This window comes from Nelumbo lutea, chromosome 4, assembly GCF_056320005.1.
Source record: "Nelumbo lutea isolate HS-2025 chromosome 4, American lotus-T2T, whole genome shotgun sequence".
Lineage (NCBI taxonomy): Eukaryota > Viridiplantae > Streptophyta > Magnoliopsida > Proteales > Nelumbonaceae > Nelumbo > Nelumbo lutea.
The window spans coordinates 20,760,631-20,782,616 of NC_142687.1; the positions used below are offsets into that span (position 1 = coordinate 20,760,631).

A 21,986-nucleotide genomic window follows, 5' to 3' on the forward strand; every position below is an offset into this window, starting at 1 on the left:
AGCATTAACAGCTTGGAAGTGCAACTATATTTCCTTGGATGGAAGGATAACTTCGATTAAGTCCATGTTTTTTTTTTATCAGTAACAGGAAACTTTCATTAGATTATAAGAAGATTAAAATACAAAGGTGAGGGGAGATAAACCCTCTTACCACCCCCCCAAACAAAAAGATTACATAGTAGCCCAAAACAAATGGCTTCTTCCCACCCCCTGTTTGGCCAAAGCATCTGCAAATGAATTAGCACATCTTTTAACCCACCGGATTCGATTAAGTCCATGTTGGCCAACCTCCTTCTGTATTACCTCTCAGTTTTTAAGGTGCCGAAAAAAGTTGCAAACATTTTACATTTTCTAGAAACTAACGAGGGATTTTTTGCAGCATCAAAGGGAAGGAAAGAAAAATCATCTTAAGTAGGAAATAGTAAGTATGAGCAAGGAACAGGGTGGTTTGGGGATAAGGTCTTTAAAAATCTAGCTTTTCTAAGCAAATGATTGTAGGGTATGCCATTAGAGAATGAAAAGTTATGGCACAGAGTGGTAGCTAACATACATGGATTGATAGAAAATAGCTAGGATGCTGGTATATCTCCTAGGGCTACTTTGGCCACTCCTTAGAAAGCTATTCATGTTGTTCTTCCTCTTTTACTAATCCATACACATGTACAGCCTCAGAAGAGTATGTGCTTTTTCCGGCACTGGAAGTTTCATAATACTAACTAGCACCAAGTCTTTATTCCCAGATTTACAGATGCTTGTAAATTTTTCGCCAGGTACGTAGGCTCTATTTGCAAAGAGTACAAATACAAATATGTGGAATGCAAAACCTTGCATTTTGTATTATTTTGTATGTATTTGTACTGTACATTTTTGTATTTTTACTCCTTCCAAACTGAGCCATAGATGCAAAAGAATCTATTTCAGCTATAGAAAAATAAGCAATGCACTTTGCCCTTGATCATCAAAATTTTGGCAGAGCTAGATGAATACTAAAAAACAGAAGATGATTAGTAATAAGAAGGCAAACAAACCTTGATGACAACTGTGTGAGCAGGTAGATTTACTCCCCACGCCAATGTTGCAGTGCAAACAAGGACCTGAAGAAACAGAGTGATGCCATGACTTTTAGTCGATGTTTAAAAACTGGACAATTGGACAGGTTGGATCAGGACCAAACACAATTCTACTTGGATACACTGATTGAATTGATGTAGCATAAAACCCAGATATAACTATTTAAAACTACCAAATTTGAAAAGAATCTGTGAACTATCCAAATGTTAATGGACCATCCAGTTAGATAAGCCTTTAGATAGCAGCTAAAATGGTTAAACTGAACAGATTATTGCTTTCTCTTTTAGTGAATTTGTAAGGAGGTTGTAAGCTCCTTAATGGCTAAAGCTTAAGTTGGGTTGATTACTATCCATCAAATGTTTTAGTATTTAATTACTTTATCCACTGAAAGGGAAAAAATTAAGTTATTTAGGTCAGCCACTTCAGTTCAGTCATTACCAAACAACCCCAAGGGCTCAAATTTACAAAAAAAAAAGGCAAATAAATAATGAAAGAACGAACCAGTCCTAGGTGACACTATGCACCCTTGGTTGAGCACCTTGGCTGGACACCTTGACATAAAGCAACCAATTGCCCACCTAGGCGACAAAAATCAGAAGGCAGCCACCTCATTATAATATCATATCATTACCATGGCTACATCTTACTGATACTTTTGTCAATACATTCTGCTATATATTTGGAAGATCCAAGAGTCTTACATTAAAAAAAAAAAAAAAAAAAGTAGCTCCACCCGCGTTCCTTTTATCTTTTACTCTATCTAAATTTGTTATCATATAAAATTATCCTCATTTTAGATTTTTTAGGTCTCTAAGATCAATTCAATTCAATGAAAACTCTGATATAACATCTCCCTTGAAATAATATTTTCAACAAATAGGGGAGGGAATACCATGTGACAATTCTAGAACAATTGAGAACATGTTTAGCTAAGGTACTAGCTACCCCATTATTGTCATGATGATTGAAGTTAACCAAGAATTCAGGGCATGCACAAAGGATGCTTTTGCAATCAGCAATGGTATTTCTTATTTGCCAGGGCACCTCAAATGAGGACACCAACAGGTCTATAATAGAACTTACACCAACATAAGCAGCATTAGCCTCCAATTCAGCAGGAGTCCCATGAAGTAATGGGACAACTGTGGCATATACAAAACATCCTCCATTTTCTCTAATGATTATGCAAGAACTGCCCTTTGACTTCTTTACAGCTGCATCAAAGTTGACCTTTAACATGCCTGACGGTGGTTTCTCCCAACCGGAATAATTCCAATCTCTAAATTCTCACTCCTTGGCAAGTGAGGCAGCAAAGGATAGGGTGTAGAAATCCTAGAGGCTCCAGAAAGATCTGCCATCAAAGCATTAGCTGTAGCAAGAACAGACTGAGGCTTAAAATCACTGTTGTCAAAGACAATAACAACTCTGTTTCTTCTTTTCCAGATGTACCACATAATGCAACACCCGCCCACAAGAATCTGCAAGTGATCTGCATGGAGCTGCTTATCCAATTCGATCCATTCCTCCAGATATGCATTCAAAGTACTAGAATGGATGGGTTTCAACAAGGAGAGCCAGACTTGAACCGAACCACACAGAATGAACAGTGGTGCATTGCAAGAATAAGTGGTCTCTGGTCTCACTAAACTCCAAACACAAGGGGCAAAGAGGGTTATAGACCCTGTCACAAGAATACTTCTACCCATATAATATCATTTATGGTTCTCCAATAAGAACATGAGAAGATTTGGAGTTAATTCTTTGATCTTCCAGAAAACCTTCCAAGTCAAGTTGGAGAGAGTACCATGACTGCTTTGAGGAACTAGGACATCCCTTAGCATTTTATAAGCAGAACTAGATGAGAAATTACCATGTGGATTAAACTTCCACACAAGCTTGTCGGATACAGATATATCGTGAGCCAGCAATTTAATCTGCAGGATCTTCGAACTTGTTTTAGCATCAAACAATAAGGTCACCAGATGTCTATTCCAGATTCTTGAGTTTGACAACATTAATTCAGCCACCTTAAAAATTCGAATAGTCTCATAGTTAAAATTCTTGGGATAATTACCATCTGGTATCCATGGACCTGCAGTTATGCCTACATTCCAACCACTGCCAATGGCAAAAAAACAACCTTTTTTGAGATCCTCATAACACTAATATATTTTTTTCAAACATAAGACTCACTATCTAAGGGGTTAATTTTGTTTTGGGCAGGTTTGTTCTTGCTGGGTGATTTCTTATCACCCTGTTGTATCCTCTCTTTTTTCATTAATAAGGTTCATTTTTTTATTTATCTTCAAAAAAAAAGACTCACTCGTCTAAGAGTTAACTCTCGCAAGTTTCTCCATACGCCAGTAGGCTTCAAGAGAAACCACCATCCAAGTTTGATAAGGAAAGATTGTTATGGGCACGCGCATGTCCATAACAAAGATCTAACTTTTCTGTTTCAAGCTTCTCAGCCCCAGCCCTTCTTCATTGTGAGATTGAAAAAGAAGCTCCATGCTCTCAAATGATTTTTTTTATGAGATTCAAAGTCACCCCACCAGAAATGCCTTGCGGTAAAAGGAAAGTTTGAATAATAAAGCTTGGCACAGCTTCAAGTCCTTTGCTAGGATTTTAGCAGAAGGAAATCATTTGGAGTTCCTGCTGCTAAAATTTGGAATCTAATATCCCCTTCCAAAGTAAATGCCTTGGTCTGGGCAGCAGCCCTGGATAGGTGCCTACCCAAAAAGAACCTGACAAGAAGATGATTACAGATTCAAGACCTGCTGTGTGAGTTGTGTGGCCAGGATGAAGAGGATAGTAATCACCTATTCATCCATTGCACTGTTATCTCTGCTATTTGGGGACATTTCTTATCTGCCTACGGCTTATCTTGGGTCATGCCAAAATCTGTTTTGGATCTGCTATGGAATTGGGAACTCCATGGTTTGTCCAAGCTGGTTAAAGTATTTGGTTGGCTATTCCTGCAGCAGTAATTAGTACTATCTGGACAGAAAGGAATAGAAGAATATTCTAGAAGAGTGCTAAAGAATCAGACTGTCTAATCTCCTTCATTTTTGGTAAGCTGGTCTCTTGGATTGTGGCTCCTAAAGGTCTCCAGACCTCAGTTCTTGGAGCTCATCTGAGGACTAGAAGTCTGTTAGAAGGGTTGTAAAAGTTTGTGAGACGGAAAGAGTGGATTGTTCTTTCTTTGTTTGATAAAGACAAAATTATTTATAATTCATGAACAATTTGGGACCTTCACCTTCTTTCATTTGGGACCAAAAACAGCCAAGATGAAACTTCTGAATCTGCAATAAGTGTTGCTGAACATCAGCGAAGACTTACTGAAACTAATATCTTGCCCAGACCAGGAACAGAAGAAATCAAGGGTTTGTTTTCAGTTAGTGAGCACTGCACCATAACCAACAGGTGGTCAGCAAAGATCAAGTGGTTGTTTCGAAGGCCACCACCAAAGTTAATCCCTTAGATTTCCAGAATCCAGTTGCCTTGTGAATTGTAAGGACTAAGGACAATACCTCCACAGACAAGGCATCCTTGCCTCAGCTCCCCTACTAGGGATGAAGGGAGTACTTAGTTGTCCATTAATCGAAATGGCAAAGGAAGGAGAAGATATGCAATTCAGAAGCAAATGGAAAAAAGAACCCAAGAATCCGAACAATTTGCACAAAATAAAGTAAAGAATTCCAATTCAACTTTATCATAGACCTTGGCAAGGTCCACTTCAAGAAGGAAGACACCCTTCTTACCTCTCTTATTCCTCATAGTGTGGAGTACCTCATCAGCAACAACTGTACTGTCTGTTATAGTGTACTGTGCCTTACTTCCCTTACATTCCTGCCCTACAATATGTCAATTATTATAAAGTAGCCCAAAAAAGCACAGCCCTGTTTATCCCTTGTTTGGCAAGTATATCAGCCAAAACATTCGCTGCTCCTCTAATCCACCTGAATCTGACTCCCATTTCTATAGCCTTCTTTTAATTGCTAATTTGATATGAAACTACTTTATTAAATATTTATTATGTTGGTTTTATTTTTGAAAATATTGAAGTTAATATATTTAAAATATTATTGTCTTTAAGATATGCTGATTTTTGAGAGGACATTCGATGCAATTAATAAAGTGAATGCTATTCTTTCAATTAATATGCATGCTAATTGATAAACTAAAGAACTAACCAAATTTTACATTTTTATCTTACAAAATTCATATTCACTACGTATTTCCTCGGTGCCCCGCTGTCACCCAAAATTGCATAGATGCCTTGACAAATATGGTAGCAGGAGAAATATATATAGGGAAGTGATGCAAAAAGATATGGGTAAATTACTTGTACCTCCTCTCCTCTGACATTTTGGTCAAACACTAAGACCTCCCCTCAGATTTACCTGTTAAATTACTAACCACACGTAGTTTGGGATTAAGTTACTTATTCCATCCATACTAGCATGCCCACAGTTTTAGGATGGAAAGTGTAACTTGACATTTAAAACTTTTCATGACACCTTGTATATTATATGGGAAAAGATAACTCACAGTGATATTTCTTGAAGGAACAAATTTCTTCTGCCATAAAGCAAGGTGGAAATAGAAAATCAAAGACAAGCTCAAGAAAAATAAAAATTTAAAATTTTGAGATGATAAAACTGTGGTTAATGTTTACAAATGAGGATTTCAAAATATGTATTTTGTAGACAAGACTAACATTTATTATATAGGGCATTTTGGTAAAATATCTATTTGTCTTAATTCCATGATTTCCATTTCTTCCATTAAAAAATCCCCTATAGTTCCCTGGTCAAAGAGGGTATAAATTAGTAGATAAACCTAACAGGAGATATTAGCTTTGATTGAAGCACCAGAGCAGGTATAAGTAATTTATCCTAAGGATACTTACATCAGTACATGAAGGATTTGCAAGAAGAGATATTGAGGTTGAGTGATAAGGTGCAGCACTGATTTAGTAATATTACATGGTTCGCACCAGCCATTAGCACAGATAGTATTTTTGTTGATTGAACTTACATCAGTACATGAAGGGTTTGCAAGAAGAGATATTGAGGATGAGTGATAAGGTGCAGCACTGATTTAGTAATATTACATGGTTCGCACCAGCCATTAGCACAGATAGTATTTTTGTTGATTGAACTGGTTCTGACTGAACCACCCTCCAAAATGGTTCAACGTCCACTTAGGATTTTTGAACATCAATTTCAGTACAGAAATAATGCTTAAGTCACCATGTAAATAGGCAGCAGCCCACCCAATACACACACACACATAAGTAAGAAGGTATACCTTCAGGAGGCCATCAGAAAAAAGGCGCTCAGTCAGGCCTCTATCAGCACGTAACATACCAGCATGGTGGATGCCAATCCCAGATTCAAAATATTCGATGACTTCTCTGTTTCTTGACTTCTGTACTTCTTTCTGCAGCTCATAAAATTGATCCAAATAAAGGATTTTTGCATTAAAGTGTTAACAATAAAATAAATCAATTGAGCACCTAACCTTTATCAAGTCAAACTGTGGATGTGTATCATTCTTCAATAACTCCAAGCCCTCCTTCCTCTGTGCAGTTTCAATCTGCTTTTACATTTGGCATCATAAATATGGTTGTCTCATGTACGCATTGTAAAGTTCAAATATAATTTCTATCTGAGGATAAACGATATTGCCTCTTTAAAGGGTAACATCTTGCAATATGTATATCCACATGAACTAATTTAAATTGATGATATTCTGTTCCCAACAATTGAAGAGACTGTGAACAGTATCCAATGACTTCTTTTATCAATATCAAAGGAATGTGCTAAACATCAATAATTTGAAATAAGTGCAATCCCATGAATTGACAAAAATTGTACCAAGACAACCTAAAGCCTAAGGGGTTCCCTGTACATCAAATACAACAAATACAAAAAGTATATTGACAGCATGTTACAGCCCCAAAACAATCTCATCAGTCCCAGTCTAACTAAGGCTGAGTGACTAACCTTGGAAACCACTTGAATGAAGGGTTCAACAAAATGACTACACCTCCCTATAATGGTAGCTTGGCATAAAAACCCTCTGCATGCTATCTAATCCAATAGATGACAATCTGGGATTCTCCAATGACAAGAATTTCATAGCCAAGAGAGATGAAAATCTGAACCTCTGAATGAGAGGTAACAAGTTTGTCCGGCAAATCCACAAATTGGAGAAACAAGAAGAAATTATCATAGCCATCTTTGGAAACACCTTCAATGATTGATAGACATGACTTTTTTTCTTTGATCTCAAGCAAAAATGACTTCAGCAGTAGTCCCATCAGGAGGGTGATACAACTGAAGAACATTTATTTTATAATAAAAGAAATTTTTCATTAAGAAAAAAAAAAAAAGATCTCACTATTACTGACTTGTTCATGATATCACTTCAGAAAGGGATTGTTCAGAGGGAAACAAAGGAGGCAGGGTATCAGTCACCAAAGCACAGAAGTAGGGTGCCTTTCTTTGTAAAAGGGTAGAGCGTTTCTATTCATTACTGAGTGGCAGAGATCCAAAAAGCTATGTACAATTGTTAGAATGTTAGAGTGATGTTCGGCTGATAAGAGTTCTTATTAGCCCATTCTTATGTTTAACTTATCTTGTAACTGGGCTTGTGTTAATGGGCTTGGGCCTAATCCTGTTTAATGATTTAAGTCATCTGGGTGTCCCATCACTAATCAGGGGCATCCCAGTAATTTCTTGTACCTTGTACCATATTCATCTATAAATAAAGGACTGGTCGACTGGATAGAACAGTTCGACATTCTCTTCAGTTCTGTGGTTCTCTTCTCCTCCTTACTACTTCGAGTATAGCTCTTCAGATTACATGGTATCAGAGCATTAGCTCCTTCCTGGTTTCAGCAAGCGCACTCTTTTCTCTTGCTGTCTTTTAATCTTCTCTCTTCCTTTTCTGGGTTGCTACAGTGAAGACCTAGGAGTGTAAGAGAGTAAAGCAAGTTCGAACCTAGGGTTTCTCTTGGTTGTAGGACTCAAGAGAAGTAAGACCCAGAAGTAGATGTCCTACTAGATTATCTCCAGCAAATAGTAGCTATTGGGCTACTAAGAGAGGTCTGTATAGGACAGACCTAGTTGAGGACTGATTTCAGCAGTCCTAGCACTAGCCGAAAGGGGGAGAGCTTCCTCTACAGTTGCAGCGTCGTGCTCCAGCAAGACTTGCGCAGAACAAGTGGTAAAGACTTAGCCTTCTCTACAGTTGCAGCTTCGTGCCCCAGCAAGACTTGGCCAGAACTGTGGTAACTTCAATTACAGATTCTCTTCAGGTTGGTTATCAGTCCTACTTGTAAACTTCAGTTACTGCACTGCACAGTTACTTCAGGTTGCAGAACAAGCCCTAACTGAAGTAACTTCAGTTACTAGCACTGTGAACTGGTTCAGTTACTTCGACCAGTCCTAAACAGCACTGCACAGTACCCGAACTGTGAACACTTCTACCAGCACTGTGAACACTGTGACCACTTCGGCCAGGCCTAAACAGAACCACCTACAGCACTGTGAACAACTCTTGGACTGAAGTCAGGATGTCCTCACTATCCGGTGAAGTTTCCTCTAGAGATAACAGACCTGTTACAAGGTCCTCAAACCTGGAAAACCCTAATCTGCACAGCTTGCAGATTACAAGTGTGCTGCTAGATGAGTATAACTTCAAAGAGTGGTCTGTCTCAGCAATGTTGTTCATTACCTCTCCTGAATACACCGTGTGGCGCAAGGAAAATGCCACAGTCATGTCTTGGTTGCTGGCCTCTATGACTCCTAGGGTGGCCAGAACTGTTCATCACTTCCCCACAGCTGCTAAAATTTGGGAGAAAGTATCTAAGACATATGGCCAGAAAAAGAACAATGCTAGAATCTACAAGCTGAACCAAGACATTGCAGCCCTAAGGCAAGGAGACATGTCCGTGGCAACCTACTTTGCAACACTGGAAGGCCTCTGGGAAGAGCTTGGCCACCATTTGATTTTGGATTGGGAAAATGCTAATGATAAGGGGAGGCATGATAAGCAGATTGAGGAGGGCAGAACCTTCAAGTTTCTGGCGGGTCTTGACCCTGTATATGAAGGTATAAGGTCACAGATTCTAGGGAGAGATGAATTACCTGAGCTTCACCATGTCTACTACCTGGTGAGGAATGAAGAAGTAAGGAGAAAGGAGATGCAAGTTGACTTCCAGACACAGTCAATAGAACTACCTGGAGAACATTCAGCCTTAGTCTCCACTAAGGGGAATAGATTTTCAGACAAGAAGTCCCTCAAATGTACACATTGTGGTGGTGAGAAACACACAAAGGAGATATGTTGGGTCCTGTACCCTCATCTAAAGCCAGCTGCTCTGAGAAAGGACAAAAGGCAACATAAGGGCCACACAGCAAGTGGGAATCTTGCCACCAACAACAGTAGTGACAACTCACAGAGTATTCAGACAGTGTCATCTTCCACCGCAAGGCAGGCTGCCGACTCCTCTGGACCAAGTACTTTGGGCTTCACAGCTAGTGAGGTAGAGGTTCTCAATCGGGCATTAGCCCATCTGAAGAACAATTCTTTAGCTTCCACCTCTCTTGCCAAATCAGGTACAACCTCTGCATTTAGTGCATCTAGTTCCATTAATTCTACCTCCTGGGTGATTGATTCCGGAGCCACTGACCATATGACACATATGTCCTCCTTATTCTCCACATATCATCTGTTGTCTGGCCAGGATAAGATGAGAGTAGCTGATGGGTCCCTCTCCACCATCTCTGGAAAGGGGGTGGTTGACCTAAGCAAGGAACTCTCTCTTAAATCAGTCCTACATGTTCCTAGTCTTACCTCAAATCTGTTGTCTGTTTCAAAGCTTACAAAAAACTTGAACTGCAGTATAACTTTCTTTCCTTCTCATTGTGTCTTCCAAAACAGATTGACGAGGAGAACGATTGGGAGTGGTCATGAGTATGGGGGCCTCTACTATTTTGATGAAAATGTCAACTCAGCCTTGCAAGCTTCTACTACTAGTCCGGAAAGTGTGGAGTCAATAGATAGGCTGCACTTGTGGCATGCTAGGCTAGGTCATTTGTCTTTTTCTTCCTTAGCAATGTTGTTTCCCGAATTATGTAAGGGCATTCCGAGTCAGAGTTTAATTTGTGATGTGTGTCAAATGTCAAAACAATGTAGATCAATGTATCCAATTTCTAGTAATGAAATTCAAGCCCCTTTTGATTTGGTTCATTCTGATGTTTGGGGTCCTTCACCCATTGTTTCCATTGATGCCTTCCGTTACTTTATCAGTTTTATTGACCATTATTCTCGGTGCACTTGGATTTATCTGTTGAAAGGACGTGAAGAAGTTCCCCGGATAACTATGATGTTTTGCAAGATGGTTGAAACACAATTTGATAAAAAGATCAAGCAATTCCGTTCAAACAATGCAGTTGAATACTTTGAAAGATCCCTGAACTCATTCATGGAAGATGCAGGCATGTTACATCAATCATCATGTGCTTACACCCCTCAGCAAAATGGGGTTGCTGAGCGCAAGAACATGCATCTATTGGAGACAGCTCGAGCCCTTCTTTTCCAGCACAATGTGCCCAAGCAATATTGGTCTCAAGTTGTTCTTACTGCATCTTACCTGATAAATCGGATGCCATCTAAGGTACTGGGTATGAAGACCCCTTTCTCTGTTTTGTGTCCCACTCTTCCAGAATTTCCTCTTCCCCCGCGGGTTTTTGGTTGTACATGCTTCATACATGTGAAAGATCCAAAGAAGACCAAGTTGGATCCTAAGGCTACAAAGGGAATATTTTTGGGGTACTCTCCTACGCAGAAGGGGTATAAGTGTTATGATCCTGTCTCCAAGAAAAAATATGTCACTAGGGATGTAGTCTTTTTTTAGTCTCAACCCTATTTCCAGTCTACTCAGAATCCTCTTCAGGGGGAGAGTAGTGGGTTAGAAGAGGATTCTCATTTTCCCTTCTTTTTTGTTCCCATTTCATCACCTTCCACTACTACTAGGTGTAACATTCCGGGTCAACCTAGTGAGACTTCCACTGTGCCAGTTGCTTCTCCAGAAAAAGAGATACTTACATACAGTAGAAGGAAGAAGGCCCCTCAACCTCATGATTGCAACCAATTGAACTCAGATCAATCTGTCTCTGCAATCCAAGGTAATTCTGATTCACTCAATTCAGATTTGGATCTTCCTATTGCTCTCCGTAAGCCTGTTCGTTCTTGTACCACTCGACATCCCATAGCCGATTATGTTTCTTACTCACACTTATCCCCTGCCTATCATTCCTTTGTGTCTGCTCTTTCCTCTGTATGTGTCCCTTCCAGGTATTCAGAGGCGGCATCTAATCCAAGGTGGAAAGAAGCCATGAATGAGGAGATGAAAGCCTTAATGAAAGCAAGGACATGGGAATTGGTGGACCTGCCAGAAGGGAAAGGCACTGTTGGGTGCAAGTGGGTATTCACAGTAAAGCACAGGGAAGATGGGTCAATTGAGAGATACAAGGCCAGACTTGTGGCAAAGGGATTTACACAAAAGGAAGGAATTGACTACAAGGAAACCTTTGCCCCAGTAGCAAAGCTCAACACAATCAGGGTTCTACTGTCACTAGCAGCAAAATTCTCTTGGGAACTTCATCAGCTGGATGTGAAGAATGCCTTCCTAAATGGTGATCTTCATGAAGATTCATGGAACCCCCACCTGGATATGATGTTGGAAAGAAGGTATGTAAACTAAGGAAAGCATTATATGGTTTGAAGCAATCTCCCCGGGCATGGTTTGAGAGACTTTGTTTGGCCATGAAGAAAGTAGGGTACACTCAGAGCAGTGCAGATCATACATTGTTTACAAGGAGACAGAATGACAAACTTACAGCACTCATTGTGTATGTGGATGATATGGTGATTACTGGAAATGATGTGAAAGAGATGAAGAGGCTGAAGGAGTTCTTAGCTTCAGAATTTGAGATCAAAGACCTGGGAAATCTGAGATACTTTCTTGGAATTGAAGTTGCTAGATCAAGAGAAGGAATCTACATATGTCAAAGAAAGTATGTGCTAGATCTCCTAGAAGAAACAGGCATGATGGGGTGCAGGCCAGCAGACACTCCAATAGAACCAAGCCATGGATTACAAGAATCAATGGGTGAGGAATACTGTGATAAGGAAAGGTACCAAAAGTTGGTAGGAAAACTGATATACTTATCCCTTACTCGGCCAGATATTGCCTATGCAGTGCATGTTGTCAGTCAATTCATGCACTCACCAAAGGCCCCTCATATGAGAGCAGTGGAAAGAATCCTCAGATACTTGAAAACTTGCCCAGGGAAAGGAAATCTATTCAGAAAAAACAGCAGACTTGAAATTGAAGCCTATACTGATGTTGATTGGGCTGGGTCCGTTGGAGACAGAAAATCAACCTCAGATTACTGTACATTCTTGGGAGGAAACCTAGTCACAAGGCGTAGTAAGAAGCAGAATGTTGTGGCTAGATCAAGTGCAGAAGCAGAATACCAGGCTATGGCACACGGGGTTGCTGAACTCTTATGGCTCAGGACTCTCCTTAATGAGCTTGGTATCAAGACTAAGGGTCCTCTCAAGCTGTATTGTGATAATAAAGTTGCTATCAACATTGCCAACAATCATGTGCAGCATGACAGGACAAAACATATTGAAATTGATCGACACTTTGTCAGAGAGAGAATTATTTCAAGAGAACTTTGTGTGCCTTATACTCCATCAAAGATGCAGATTGCAGATGTATTAACTAAAGGGCTGGCATCAACGAAGTTCAGGGACATACTTGGCAAGCTAAACATTATTGATATTCATGCTTAGATTGAGGGGGAGTGTTAGAATGTTAGAGTGATGTTCGGCTGATAAGAGTTCTTATTAGCCCATTCTTATGTTTAACTTATCTTGTAACTGGGCTTGTGTTAATGGGCCTGGCCTAATCCTGTTTAATGATTTAAGTCATCTGGGTGTCCCATCACTAATCAGGGGCATCCCAGTAATTTCTTGTACCTTGTACCATATTCATCTATAAATAAAGGACTGGTCGACTGGATAGAACAGTTCGACATTCTCTTCAGTTCTGTGGTTCTCTTCTCCTCCTTACTACTTCGAGTATAGCTCTTCAGATTACAACAATTACAAAATGCACCTATACAGTAAGAGTCAGCAGAAGAATCCAAATTTTAAGTGCACAAAGTGGCAGGTCTTGGGAGTGACCCTCTATTCCTCTTCATTTATTTGCAAAATCACCCAATGAAGCTTTCTAAGATCGGGTGCCCCTTGTATTTTGTTTTCAAATGAATTTTTCAGCTTTGGGTCCTACAAGGGGATGTTTTAAACTTTTAGTAATACACAAACTATAGAGTAGATTTTAGCGAATATGTGAAACTATAGGTAGGGCTGTCAACAGGTCAGATCTGGATAGAACCGGAACCGAACCAGACCCTATAGGGTCCGTAATGTTAGACCCAGAACTGAACTGATCAGTTCTCGGGACAATTGGGTCTGACCTGATAGACCCGATTATAATAAACCTGCTGAAAATATTATACATTTAATATATATATATATATGGGTCAGGTCAGGTCTAAGTCGATTCAGGACTGGGCAGAACCGGTACCAAGCCGATAATAATCAGGACAATAGATCTGGAACCAGAACCGGCCCAATCAGTTTGGGTGCATCAGGTCAGGCCCGACCAATTGACAGCCCTAACTATAGGGGATGTCCAAGTAAATGACCATATCTTTAATCAGTAACAAGGGGTCATTGCTTGGCACAATCAAAAAAAATCACAGGCTGACAAACAATGTGCTAGGAGATCAGGTTAGAAGATTGGCTAACTAGAAATATGAATTTGAGGATACATTGGGTTAGGAGATTGGCTAATGTGATGGAAGATGCTTTAGCGAAGCAAGGAGTAAACAAGGATCATTTGTATTGGCATGGTTGTAATTTGAATTTGTAATCATATTTTAAATTGAGAGTAGTGTTGGAGCCCAAACACCCCCTTCGAACCCAACAGCAGGTGCGGAGCAGACCCCCATCGATCAACATTTCACTAGAAGACAAAGGCTAGCACGCCACGCTGTCAAAGCCTTTCCCAGAGTTGCTACACTGCAACAAGAAGATATTTTCTTTATGATTGCGTCGGTAAGCCAGCTATATAAGGCCCCGATGTAATAAGTGGAATGAATGAATATCTCCTTATTATCTCTCTCCCTGTGTTATCTTCTTCCTCACATCCCCGTTCTTCCATCCTTTCTGTTTCAAGAGGTTAAGCCACCCTCGGAGGGGCTTCCGAGGTGAGCGGCATCACATCATTTGGTATCAAAGCCCATAACTCACAGGTCCCAGGTTTCAAAATGCCACGACTTCACAAAGTGGTTAACAAGCTCAAAGTACTCAGAGTGCTGGTCTCCAGCATCGCCTCTCAGCAGTAGACCGGTGAGACTAGTCACCAAGCAGGAGGAGCAGAAGCCTCTACTTCTAGTAGCCAAAGAATGGGGGTTACGATCAATTTTCCCAACTATTCCGGTGGAGATCCCATTCCTTGGATCTTCAAAGTAGAAAGATACTTCGAGTACCATGAAACTCCTGTCCACCAACATGTCTCCATCACCCCCATTCATCTAGAAGGAGATGCGATTCTATGGCTCCAATGGTATCATCGGAATCATCCACAGGTCATATGGTCGGAGTTCACCGAAGCACTGTGCATACGCTTTGGACCGACGGCATTCGTCGGCTATGACGAGTTAATCACTAGGCTGAAGCAGACCAAAACGGTATCAGAATACCAACTCGAGTTTGAACGGATGGCAACCAGGGTGCACGGCTGGCCGGAGAAGGCTTTAGTGGGATGTTTTGTGGGAGGGCTTAGAGGCAATATCCGCCTGGAAGTGAGAGCACTTCATACGCGACTGCCATGGCTGTTGTGGGATTGGCTCGCTTGCAAGAAGAGAGGATTGATAACCTTCGCCGAGCCAACAAACAGCCCTACCCGATCTTGAAGACTCCACTATGGGTCAACCAACTGCCCATGAAACCAGTTGGAGATCCTCCTAAGCCCATACTACCCCAACCCACTATGCCTTTCAAGCACCTCTCTTGGGCTGAAATGAAAGCCCAGCGCGAGAAGGGCCTCTGTTATAACTGTGATGACAAATTTGAATCGGGCAATAAATGCAGGGTGCAATGGGTATTTCTCTTACAAACGAAGGAAGAGACGAACGACCTAAGCCCAGAGAGCTCGGTTGAATGTGAACTGATTCCAGATGGTCCAGAACCTGATGGGGCCAAGATTTCCTTACATGCCTTCATGGGCCTCAACTCTCTCCATTCCATGCGAGTAGAAGGGAAGTTGATGGGCCAGACCGTGATGATTATAATTGACAGTGGCTCCACTCTGAATTTCATCACTTGTCGTTTGGCTAGGCAGCTAGGTATGACCATACAACCCACTCCTCTCTTTTCAATTCATGTGGCTAATGGGAATTAGATGTCATGTAACGGTGTATGCAAGAAAGAGAAACTTCTCATACAAGGCCACACTTTTGTGGTGGATCTCCACCCATTGGACTTTTCGGGAGCTGATATCACTCTAGGGGTTCATTGGTTGCGTGGTTTGGGCCCTGCACTATGTGATGGGGCCCAAATGACAATGGATTTCTATCAGAATGGCCAGTCTTGTCATCTACAGGGGGTGCAGCCTCCAGCCCCTCAAAGTGAGACTTTAACTTCCATGATACGGACCTCCAGAGCTACTAGCCAACCCATATTTATGCACCTGGGCCTTCGGCCCACAATCCCAGTTTTAGACAACCAGGGCTCTATCTGCCACAATGAAGTCCAACAAGAAGCCCTATGATCGATACTCGATCAGTTTATTGATGTACTTGAGGAACAGACCCAATTACCCCCATTCGAACCCATGATCATCATATACCCCTCTTAATTGGCTCTAATCCAAAAAATGTGAGACCATATAGATACCCATACTTTCAGAAGTTGGAAATTGAGAAGGTAGTAAGAGAGTTATTGGAAAAATGACATATCCAAACCAGCACCAGCCCTTTTTCATCTCTTGTGCTCTTAGTGAAGAAGGATGGTAGTTGGCACTTTTGTGTAGACTACCGGACCTTAAATCAGATTACCGTGAAGGACAAGTTTCCTATACCCCTCATTGATGAACTGCTTGATGAGTTAGGAGAAGCACGGGTATTCTCCAAGTTAGACCTGCACTCCGGGTATCATCAAATTCGGGTCCACCAGGCTGACATACGCAAAACGGCCTTTAGGACCCGTGATGGCCATTATGAGTTCTTGGTTATGCCTTTTGGGCTCACAAATGCCCCCTCAACCTTTCAGGCCATCATGAACGACATCTTCAAACCATTTTTAAGGCAATTTATTTTGTTGTTTTTCAACGATATTCTTGTGTATAGCAAGGATTGAGACACCCATATGGAACACCTGAAACTCACTCTCACTACCTTGAGGAGAAATTAGTTACAGCTAAAATGACAAAGTGCTCTTTTGGGCAAGGACAAATTCAGTACCTCGGACATGTGGTTGCAGCGGGTCAGGTCATGGCAGATCCAGAGAAGGCGGAGGCCATCAAAAGTGACCCAAGCCTACTACTGTGAAGGCATTGTGGGGCTTTCTTGGGCTTACAGGATATTACAGGCACTTCGTTAAGGGGTATGGGCTTATGGCTGCTCCACTAACATGTCTATTGAAGAAAGATTCATTTAAGTGGTCCGACGAAACCCAACGGGCTTATGAAGAATTGAAAACAGTTGTTTCTAGCCCTCCAGTCCTCACTCTCCCAGACTTCTCTCAGCCCTTTGAAATAGAATGTGATGCTTTGGGTGTAGGGGTAGGGGCCATCCTGATGCAAAGGGGGCAGCCCATTGCTTATTTCAGTAAGGCTCTCTCATTAACTCACCAAAATCAGTCCACTTATGTTAAGGAAATGATGGCTGTAGTGAGTTTAATCAGTTGAAGGCGGTCTGTATAGAAGGAGGCGAGGGAAGGCTAGTGGGTTTAATCAGTTGAAGGCGAAAAAATCAGCGGGTTTTAAAAATCAAGTCTCAGAACTCCCCTAGAGTGTAGGAAAGAGGAAGAAAGAGGTATGGCCGTATGGGAGTGGGTGGCCACAAGGTTTATTTGTTCTGGAGCGACAAACTCACCAAAATGTCTGAGAAGCTTGAAGGCTGAATCAGGATAAGCTACATGTCCAAATGAATCTCAAGTGCTTTTGTTGGATTCATCTAATGGTATCGTGCAAGATAGGGTTGCGGTAGAGAACCATCGGGACTCAATGACAATTAAGACCACAGATCTAGCCGAGATTAAAGGGGATGGAGCAAGTGCTCTAGACAATGCGTCAAAGAGCAAGGTAAGTCCAAGAAAGACTTAGTAAGGAGTTGGACCTGGTGTCCGGGAAATAAATGCAGTGGAGTTGGATCAGTTGTGCATGAAGTCATGAGAAAATCAGTTTTAGTAGGCAAACTGGGGGTGGATCTAGGTAGGAGAAGGGTTGGAGGAGTTTTGGAGAATCCTGTTAATGGCACATTTAAAACAGGGGAGCTTAGAAAATCCAAAGGGTCGGGAAACAAGCACTTGATTCATGTGACTATAGTATTTCACAGGCGGGCGGAGATGGGGGAAAGCGGTGGTTAGAAAAGCAATTGAACAATTTGAAAGAAACAGAAGGGCTTAGGAGGAAGGTGAATGGGGAGAGAGGAAGCAATAGTGGATGAAGAATGATGGGGGAGTTGCAAAGCAGCAGTTGGTAAGAGGGGAAGCTTTTAAGCAGTTGTAGAAGACTTGAGTTTGATGTGTGTGTGTGTGAGGAGGGGGGGTCCATTTTTTGTTGCCTTCAATGTTTCACTTCATGCCAACCTTTATCCTGTTCTAGAAAATTAAAAGCCTGGTTTGTGTAATGAAATTTGCATAGAGGTTCTGGGTCGAGGGTTTTATTTTGAATAAGTTTTCTGTTGTAGTGGTTTTGTCTAGGTTGGGCTTAGGGATGGCAATTTTCCCCATCCCCAACAAGGACCCGACTTCCCCAACCCGATGGAGTCAGGGATGGGGATTGTTTTGGTGGGGCAGGGTCGGGATTAGATTAATAGAAATCTCCAATCGAGGTCGGAGTCAGGGTCGGGGATGGGGATTGAGGTCCCTGCCCTGCAACGACCGATTATATATATATATATTTAATGTTATTTATATTAAATATATATTATTTATATATCAAAAAATATTTAAAACATTATTTATAATTTAATTTTTTATTTATTTTAAGTAAATTTATTTTTCAAAAAAATACTATTTATCTAAAAAATTTAGGGATTCGAGTCCCCCCGGGGAAGCCATCCCTGTCAGGGATCGGGGATAGAGGATAAATTTTATCCCCGACGGGGATTGGGGGCAGAGATGGGGGTTAATTTCAGAATCAGGGGTGGGGACGAGGAATATGATCCCCGCCCCATTTCCATTCCTAGTTGGGCTGGCATGCAGATCTGATTTTGTTTTTGAAGTATAAGTGGCCTTTTTGTTATTGGATGGTGATTCCTTATCACCATCTTGGATTGATGTATTTCTTTTTCTTTTAATAAAATTTTTATTTTATCTTCAGAAAAATATCCAATAACATATGCAAGAAGTAGTAATCCAACATTAGTACACTAGGTATGTACAAGTATATGGCTTTTTTATAATAAAATAAAATTCATTAAAAACAAAAAGAAAGTACAATAGGAAGGTGATGAGAAACCGCCCCAACATAAGCCAACTCCCACACAACCAACAAGAAAAACAACCATGCTACAACACCCGAAGAAACAAAAGCAAAAACACAAGAACCTTCCTGAATTAGAAACACATCAATCTTCCCCTTCAGATACTTCATCCCACCTGGCTCCTTCCTCGTTCCACACCATCCTTCCCCTACATGATGCTTCTTCATCCTTTCTTCTTTGTTATTCCTCTCAAACACTTCAAACGCTTTCCTAGCAAAATCCTATCCACCCCAAAAAAACAGACCTAAACTTTTGTCAACCCTAACATTCCTATCAGCCAAATTCGCAATGTCCACTTTTCCTCCCTCCTCTTCCCCCTTACCAACTAGAGGAAACTCAACAAAACTCTTTTCCACAATGTTCCCTCCCTCCTCCTCCTAACATTCCTATCAACCAATTGATCAAAAAAAAAAAAACACATTCCTATCAACCAAACTCTTTTCCACAAAAGTCTTTTCCAACACCTGAATCTCTAAGCCATCTGAAGCTTGAAACTCATGACCACACCTTACCCTCAATAGTCATCGCTTTAAATCTTGTTCTCTTTCTCTTATTAATTCTTTTATATTTGTTTGTAGGACCTGCTCCAGCTAGACCATCTTTCAATCTTGAGAAAATTTTGGTGACATGGACAAGATGGGTCTAGCTTGTACCTCAGACTTTCTTCGAGACCTCCAAATCATCGACAACTTCTTCCCTAGTTACCAACTTCCTTCTCCTTTCCAGATCAACCCCTAACTTTTCAACTATCACTCCGGACCTAGAGAAAGCCCTTGCCACCCTCTAATCTGCACTTCAAACCTACACTGTCATCGAACTTAAGATGGCACCTCTTCTCCAGAGTTCTACCATCTTCTCCTTCACAAATCTCCCCTCATCCTTCTTTTTTTATCAATAACTGAATGAGACTCATTAAACAAAACTCAAAGAAATTACAAAGAAAGGGGAGATAAACTCTTTTAGATCCCCCCCCAAGAGGTCAAAAAAGTTACAATATAGCCCAAAAAAAGTTGCTTCTTCCCACCCCTTGCTTGGCCAAAACATCAGCCAAACAATTAGCACCTCTCTTAGTCCAATGCAGCTGGATTTCCATGCCTTGAGTCAGGAACCTGAATTTCCTTTATTCATTTATGTAATCCCACCAGCCCATCTCTTCCTCCTCTTGAAACCATCCAATAACAAGTTTTGAATCCCCTTCAATTATTAGCTTGGAAATATTTAATTCCTTGGCCTTCTGAAATCCTTCCATTACAGACTTACAGCATAGATTTCAGCTCTCAACATGTCACCCACTCCAATAGGACCTGAGAAAAGAGCCCTAATAAACCCATCCTCATCTTTGAAAACACCTCCAATACCTGAAGGTCCAGGATTGCCCTCGCTACAACCATCAAAATTCAGCTTGATAAATCCATTAGTAGGAGGGAGATTGTAACATGCAAGCAAAAATGTTGGTACTGCCATACTAGTGGGTAGATAGCTGGGGCTAGCGCAAAACAAAGGGGTACTTTGGTATTTTTCTGAATCTAAATTTTTCAACCATATATAATTAAAATCCTTGAATTGTTACTGATAAAAAAAGAGATAGTACAATCCTAAAACTTCCCCTACAAGGAAAGGAGTAACCAAAAAAGACCCAAAAAGAACGAAGCCAAAACAAATACAAATAGCAAGGAACCAAAGTATTACATGACCTACCAGAGCAGAGTATCCCAATACAGTTCAATCCTCTCAAATCACCCCAGCAAGATATGATCCAATGAATTAACTATTCTTAGAATCCATATAAATTACTGTTTAGTCTGGAAGCAAAGGGTTGTAGGTACTTTTCCCTCTATTTCTCCTTTTTCCTTATTATTGTATTAGCTGTATATGCTTTTGTCCTCGGTAGATTTTTGTATTATCAATCAAAGAAGTCACTCAATACCAATACCAAGAATGATAAAATTGGAATAAGTAGCAGCAGCATAAGTAGCAATAAAAGGAACAGCTATCATAAAATCATACAATAACTCAAAAAAAAACTTCTATATCATAAATTTTAAGTCATACCAGCATCCTTGCTGTTTTTCCTGTGTCCTTTCGTGAATGAACAAAAACCATTGCTTGATGTCCTTGCTTTAATGATTCAATAACCTAAATTATATATGAAGTACCATGTACACCATTAAGAAAATGACAATGCCTATTGCCTAAAATAACCACAAATAAGGAGCATTCAAATGGGAAAAGAAACCTTATCATAGCATATCTCATTTAACAGATTGTTACGAGCAGCAAAGTTATGCTCACTGATACCAATATATTGTTGTGCAAGAGGTACTGGGCGATAGCTGGAATCAAAAAAGAAGAGTCCTGTTTCAGGATTCACCCTCAGAAAGTGTGCAACCTGAGTTTTCAAACAGAGGCTTATTAGATTTTGAATAGTTCAGAGTAAATACGAGAAAGAAAATTGTTTTCACTGTTACCAATCAAAAAAGAAATAAAAATAAAGAAAAATAAAGACTACATGCTAATACCAAAAGGAATATTGAGCATCAAATTGTAAACAAACCTCCAAATAATTGGGTAGAGTAGCTGATAGGCCCACAATGCGTATCATAGTTTGTGTTGATTCCACCTATACAATAAAAGAAAAATATCCAGAATCAGAAAGAACTGAAAGGTTACATAAACCAAGGATGGCAATATTGGCATTGAACCCAAGTAAATTTTCATATGCAAATCATGCATGTAGAGTTTAATTTTAATGCTAGATGACTGCAAATGAGGTTGAAAATTGGTTAGAAACTCCTATTTGTCTATTTTAATCAATCTGGCATGTGAAATTAGATGGAGTAAGAAATAGAAGGGAATCCAATACAAGTGAAACTAGATGAAGGATCTTGGTGTTTAAGATACCAAATCAAAGAAGGAAAGGGTTTATCTTCCAGATGTGGACTGCTCATTCAGGTGGATTTTCAGGTCTGCTAACGGCCTAGCAGACAGTCTATCCAGGATAAAGGGTCAACAAGAAAGAACTAGAATGGAGTTGGATAAGTCCAAGGAAAC

General features: G+C 40.5%; 1 protein-coding gene across 2 annotated transcripts in view; it reads right to left on the bottom strand.

Moving 5' to 3' along the window:
* LOC148854467 (U5 small nuclear ribonucleoprotein helicase) overlaps positions 1 to 21,986 on the bottom strand; it is a 169,072-nt gene that overhangs the window by 127,521 nt on the left and 19,565 nt on the right. For both annotated transcript variants that reach the window (XM_088986817.1, XM_088986816.1), the window contains exons 13-18: positions 21,490 to 21,555; positions 21,172 to 21,324; positions 20,988 to 21,071; positions 6,598 to 6,672; positions 6,385 to 6,516; positions 1,029 to 1,094 (exon numbers count right to left, since the gene is read on the bottom strand). In XM_088986817.1, coding sequence (XP_088842943.1) covers positions 1,029 to 1,094; positions 6,385 to 6,516; positions 6,598 to 6,672; positions 20,988 to 21,071; positions 21,172 to 21,324; positions 21,490 to 21,555 — 576 coding nt within the window. The remainder of the gene's footprint in view (positions 1 to 1,028; positions 1,095 to 6,384; positions 6,517 to 6,597; positions 6,673 to 20,987; positions 21,072 to 21,171; positions 21,325 to 21,489; positions 21,556 to 21,986) is intronic.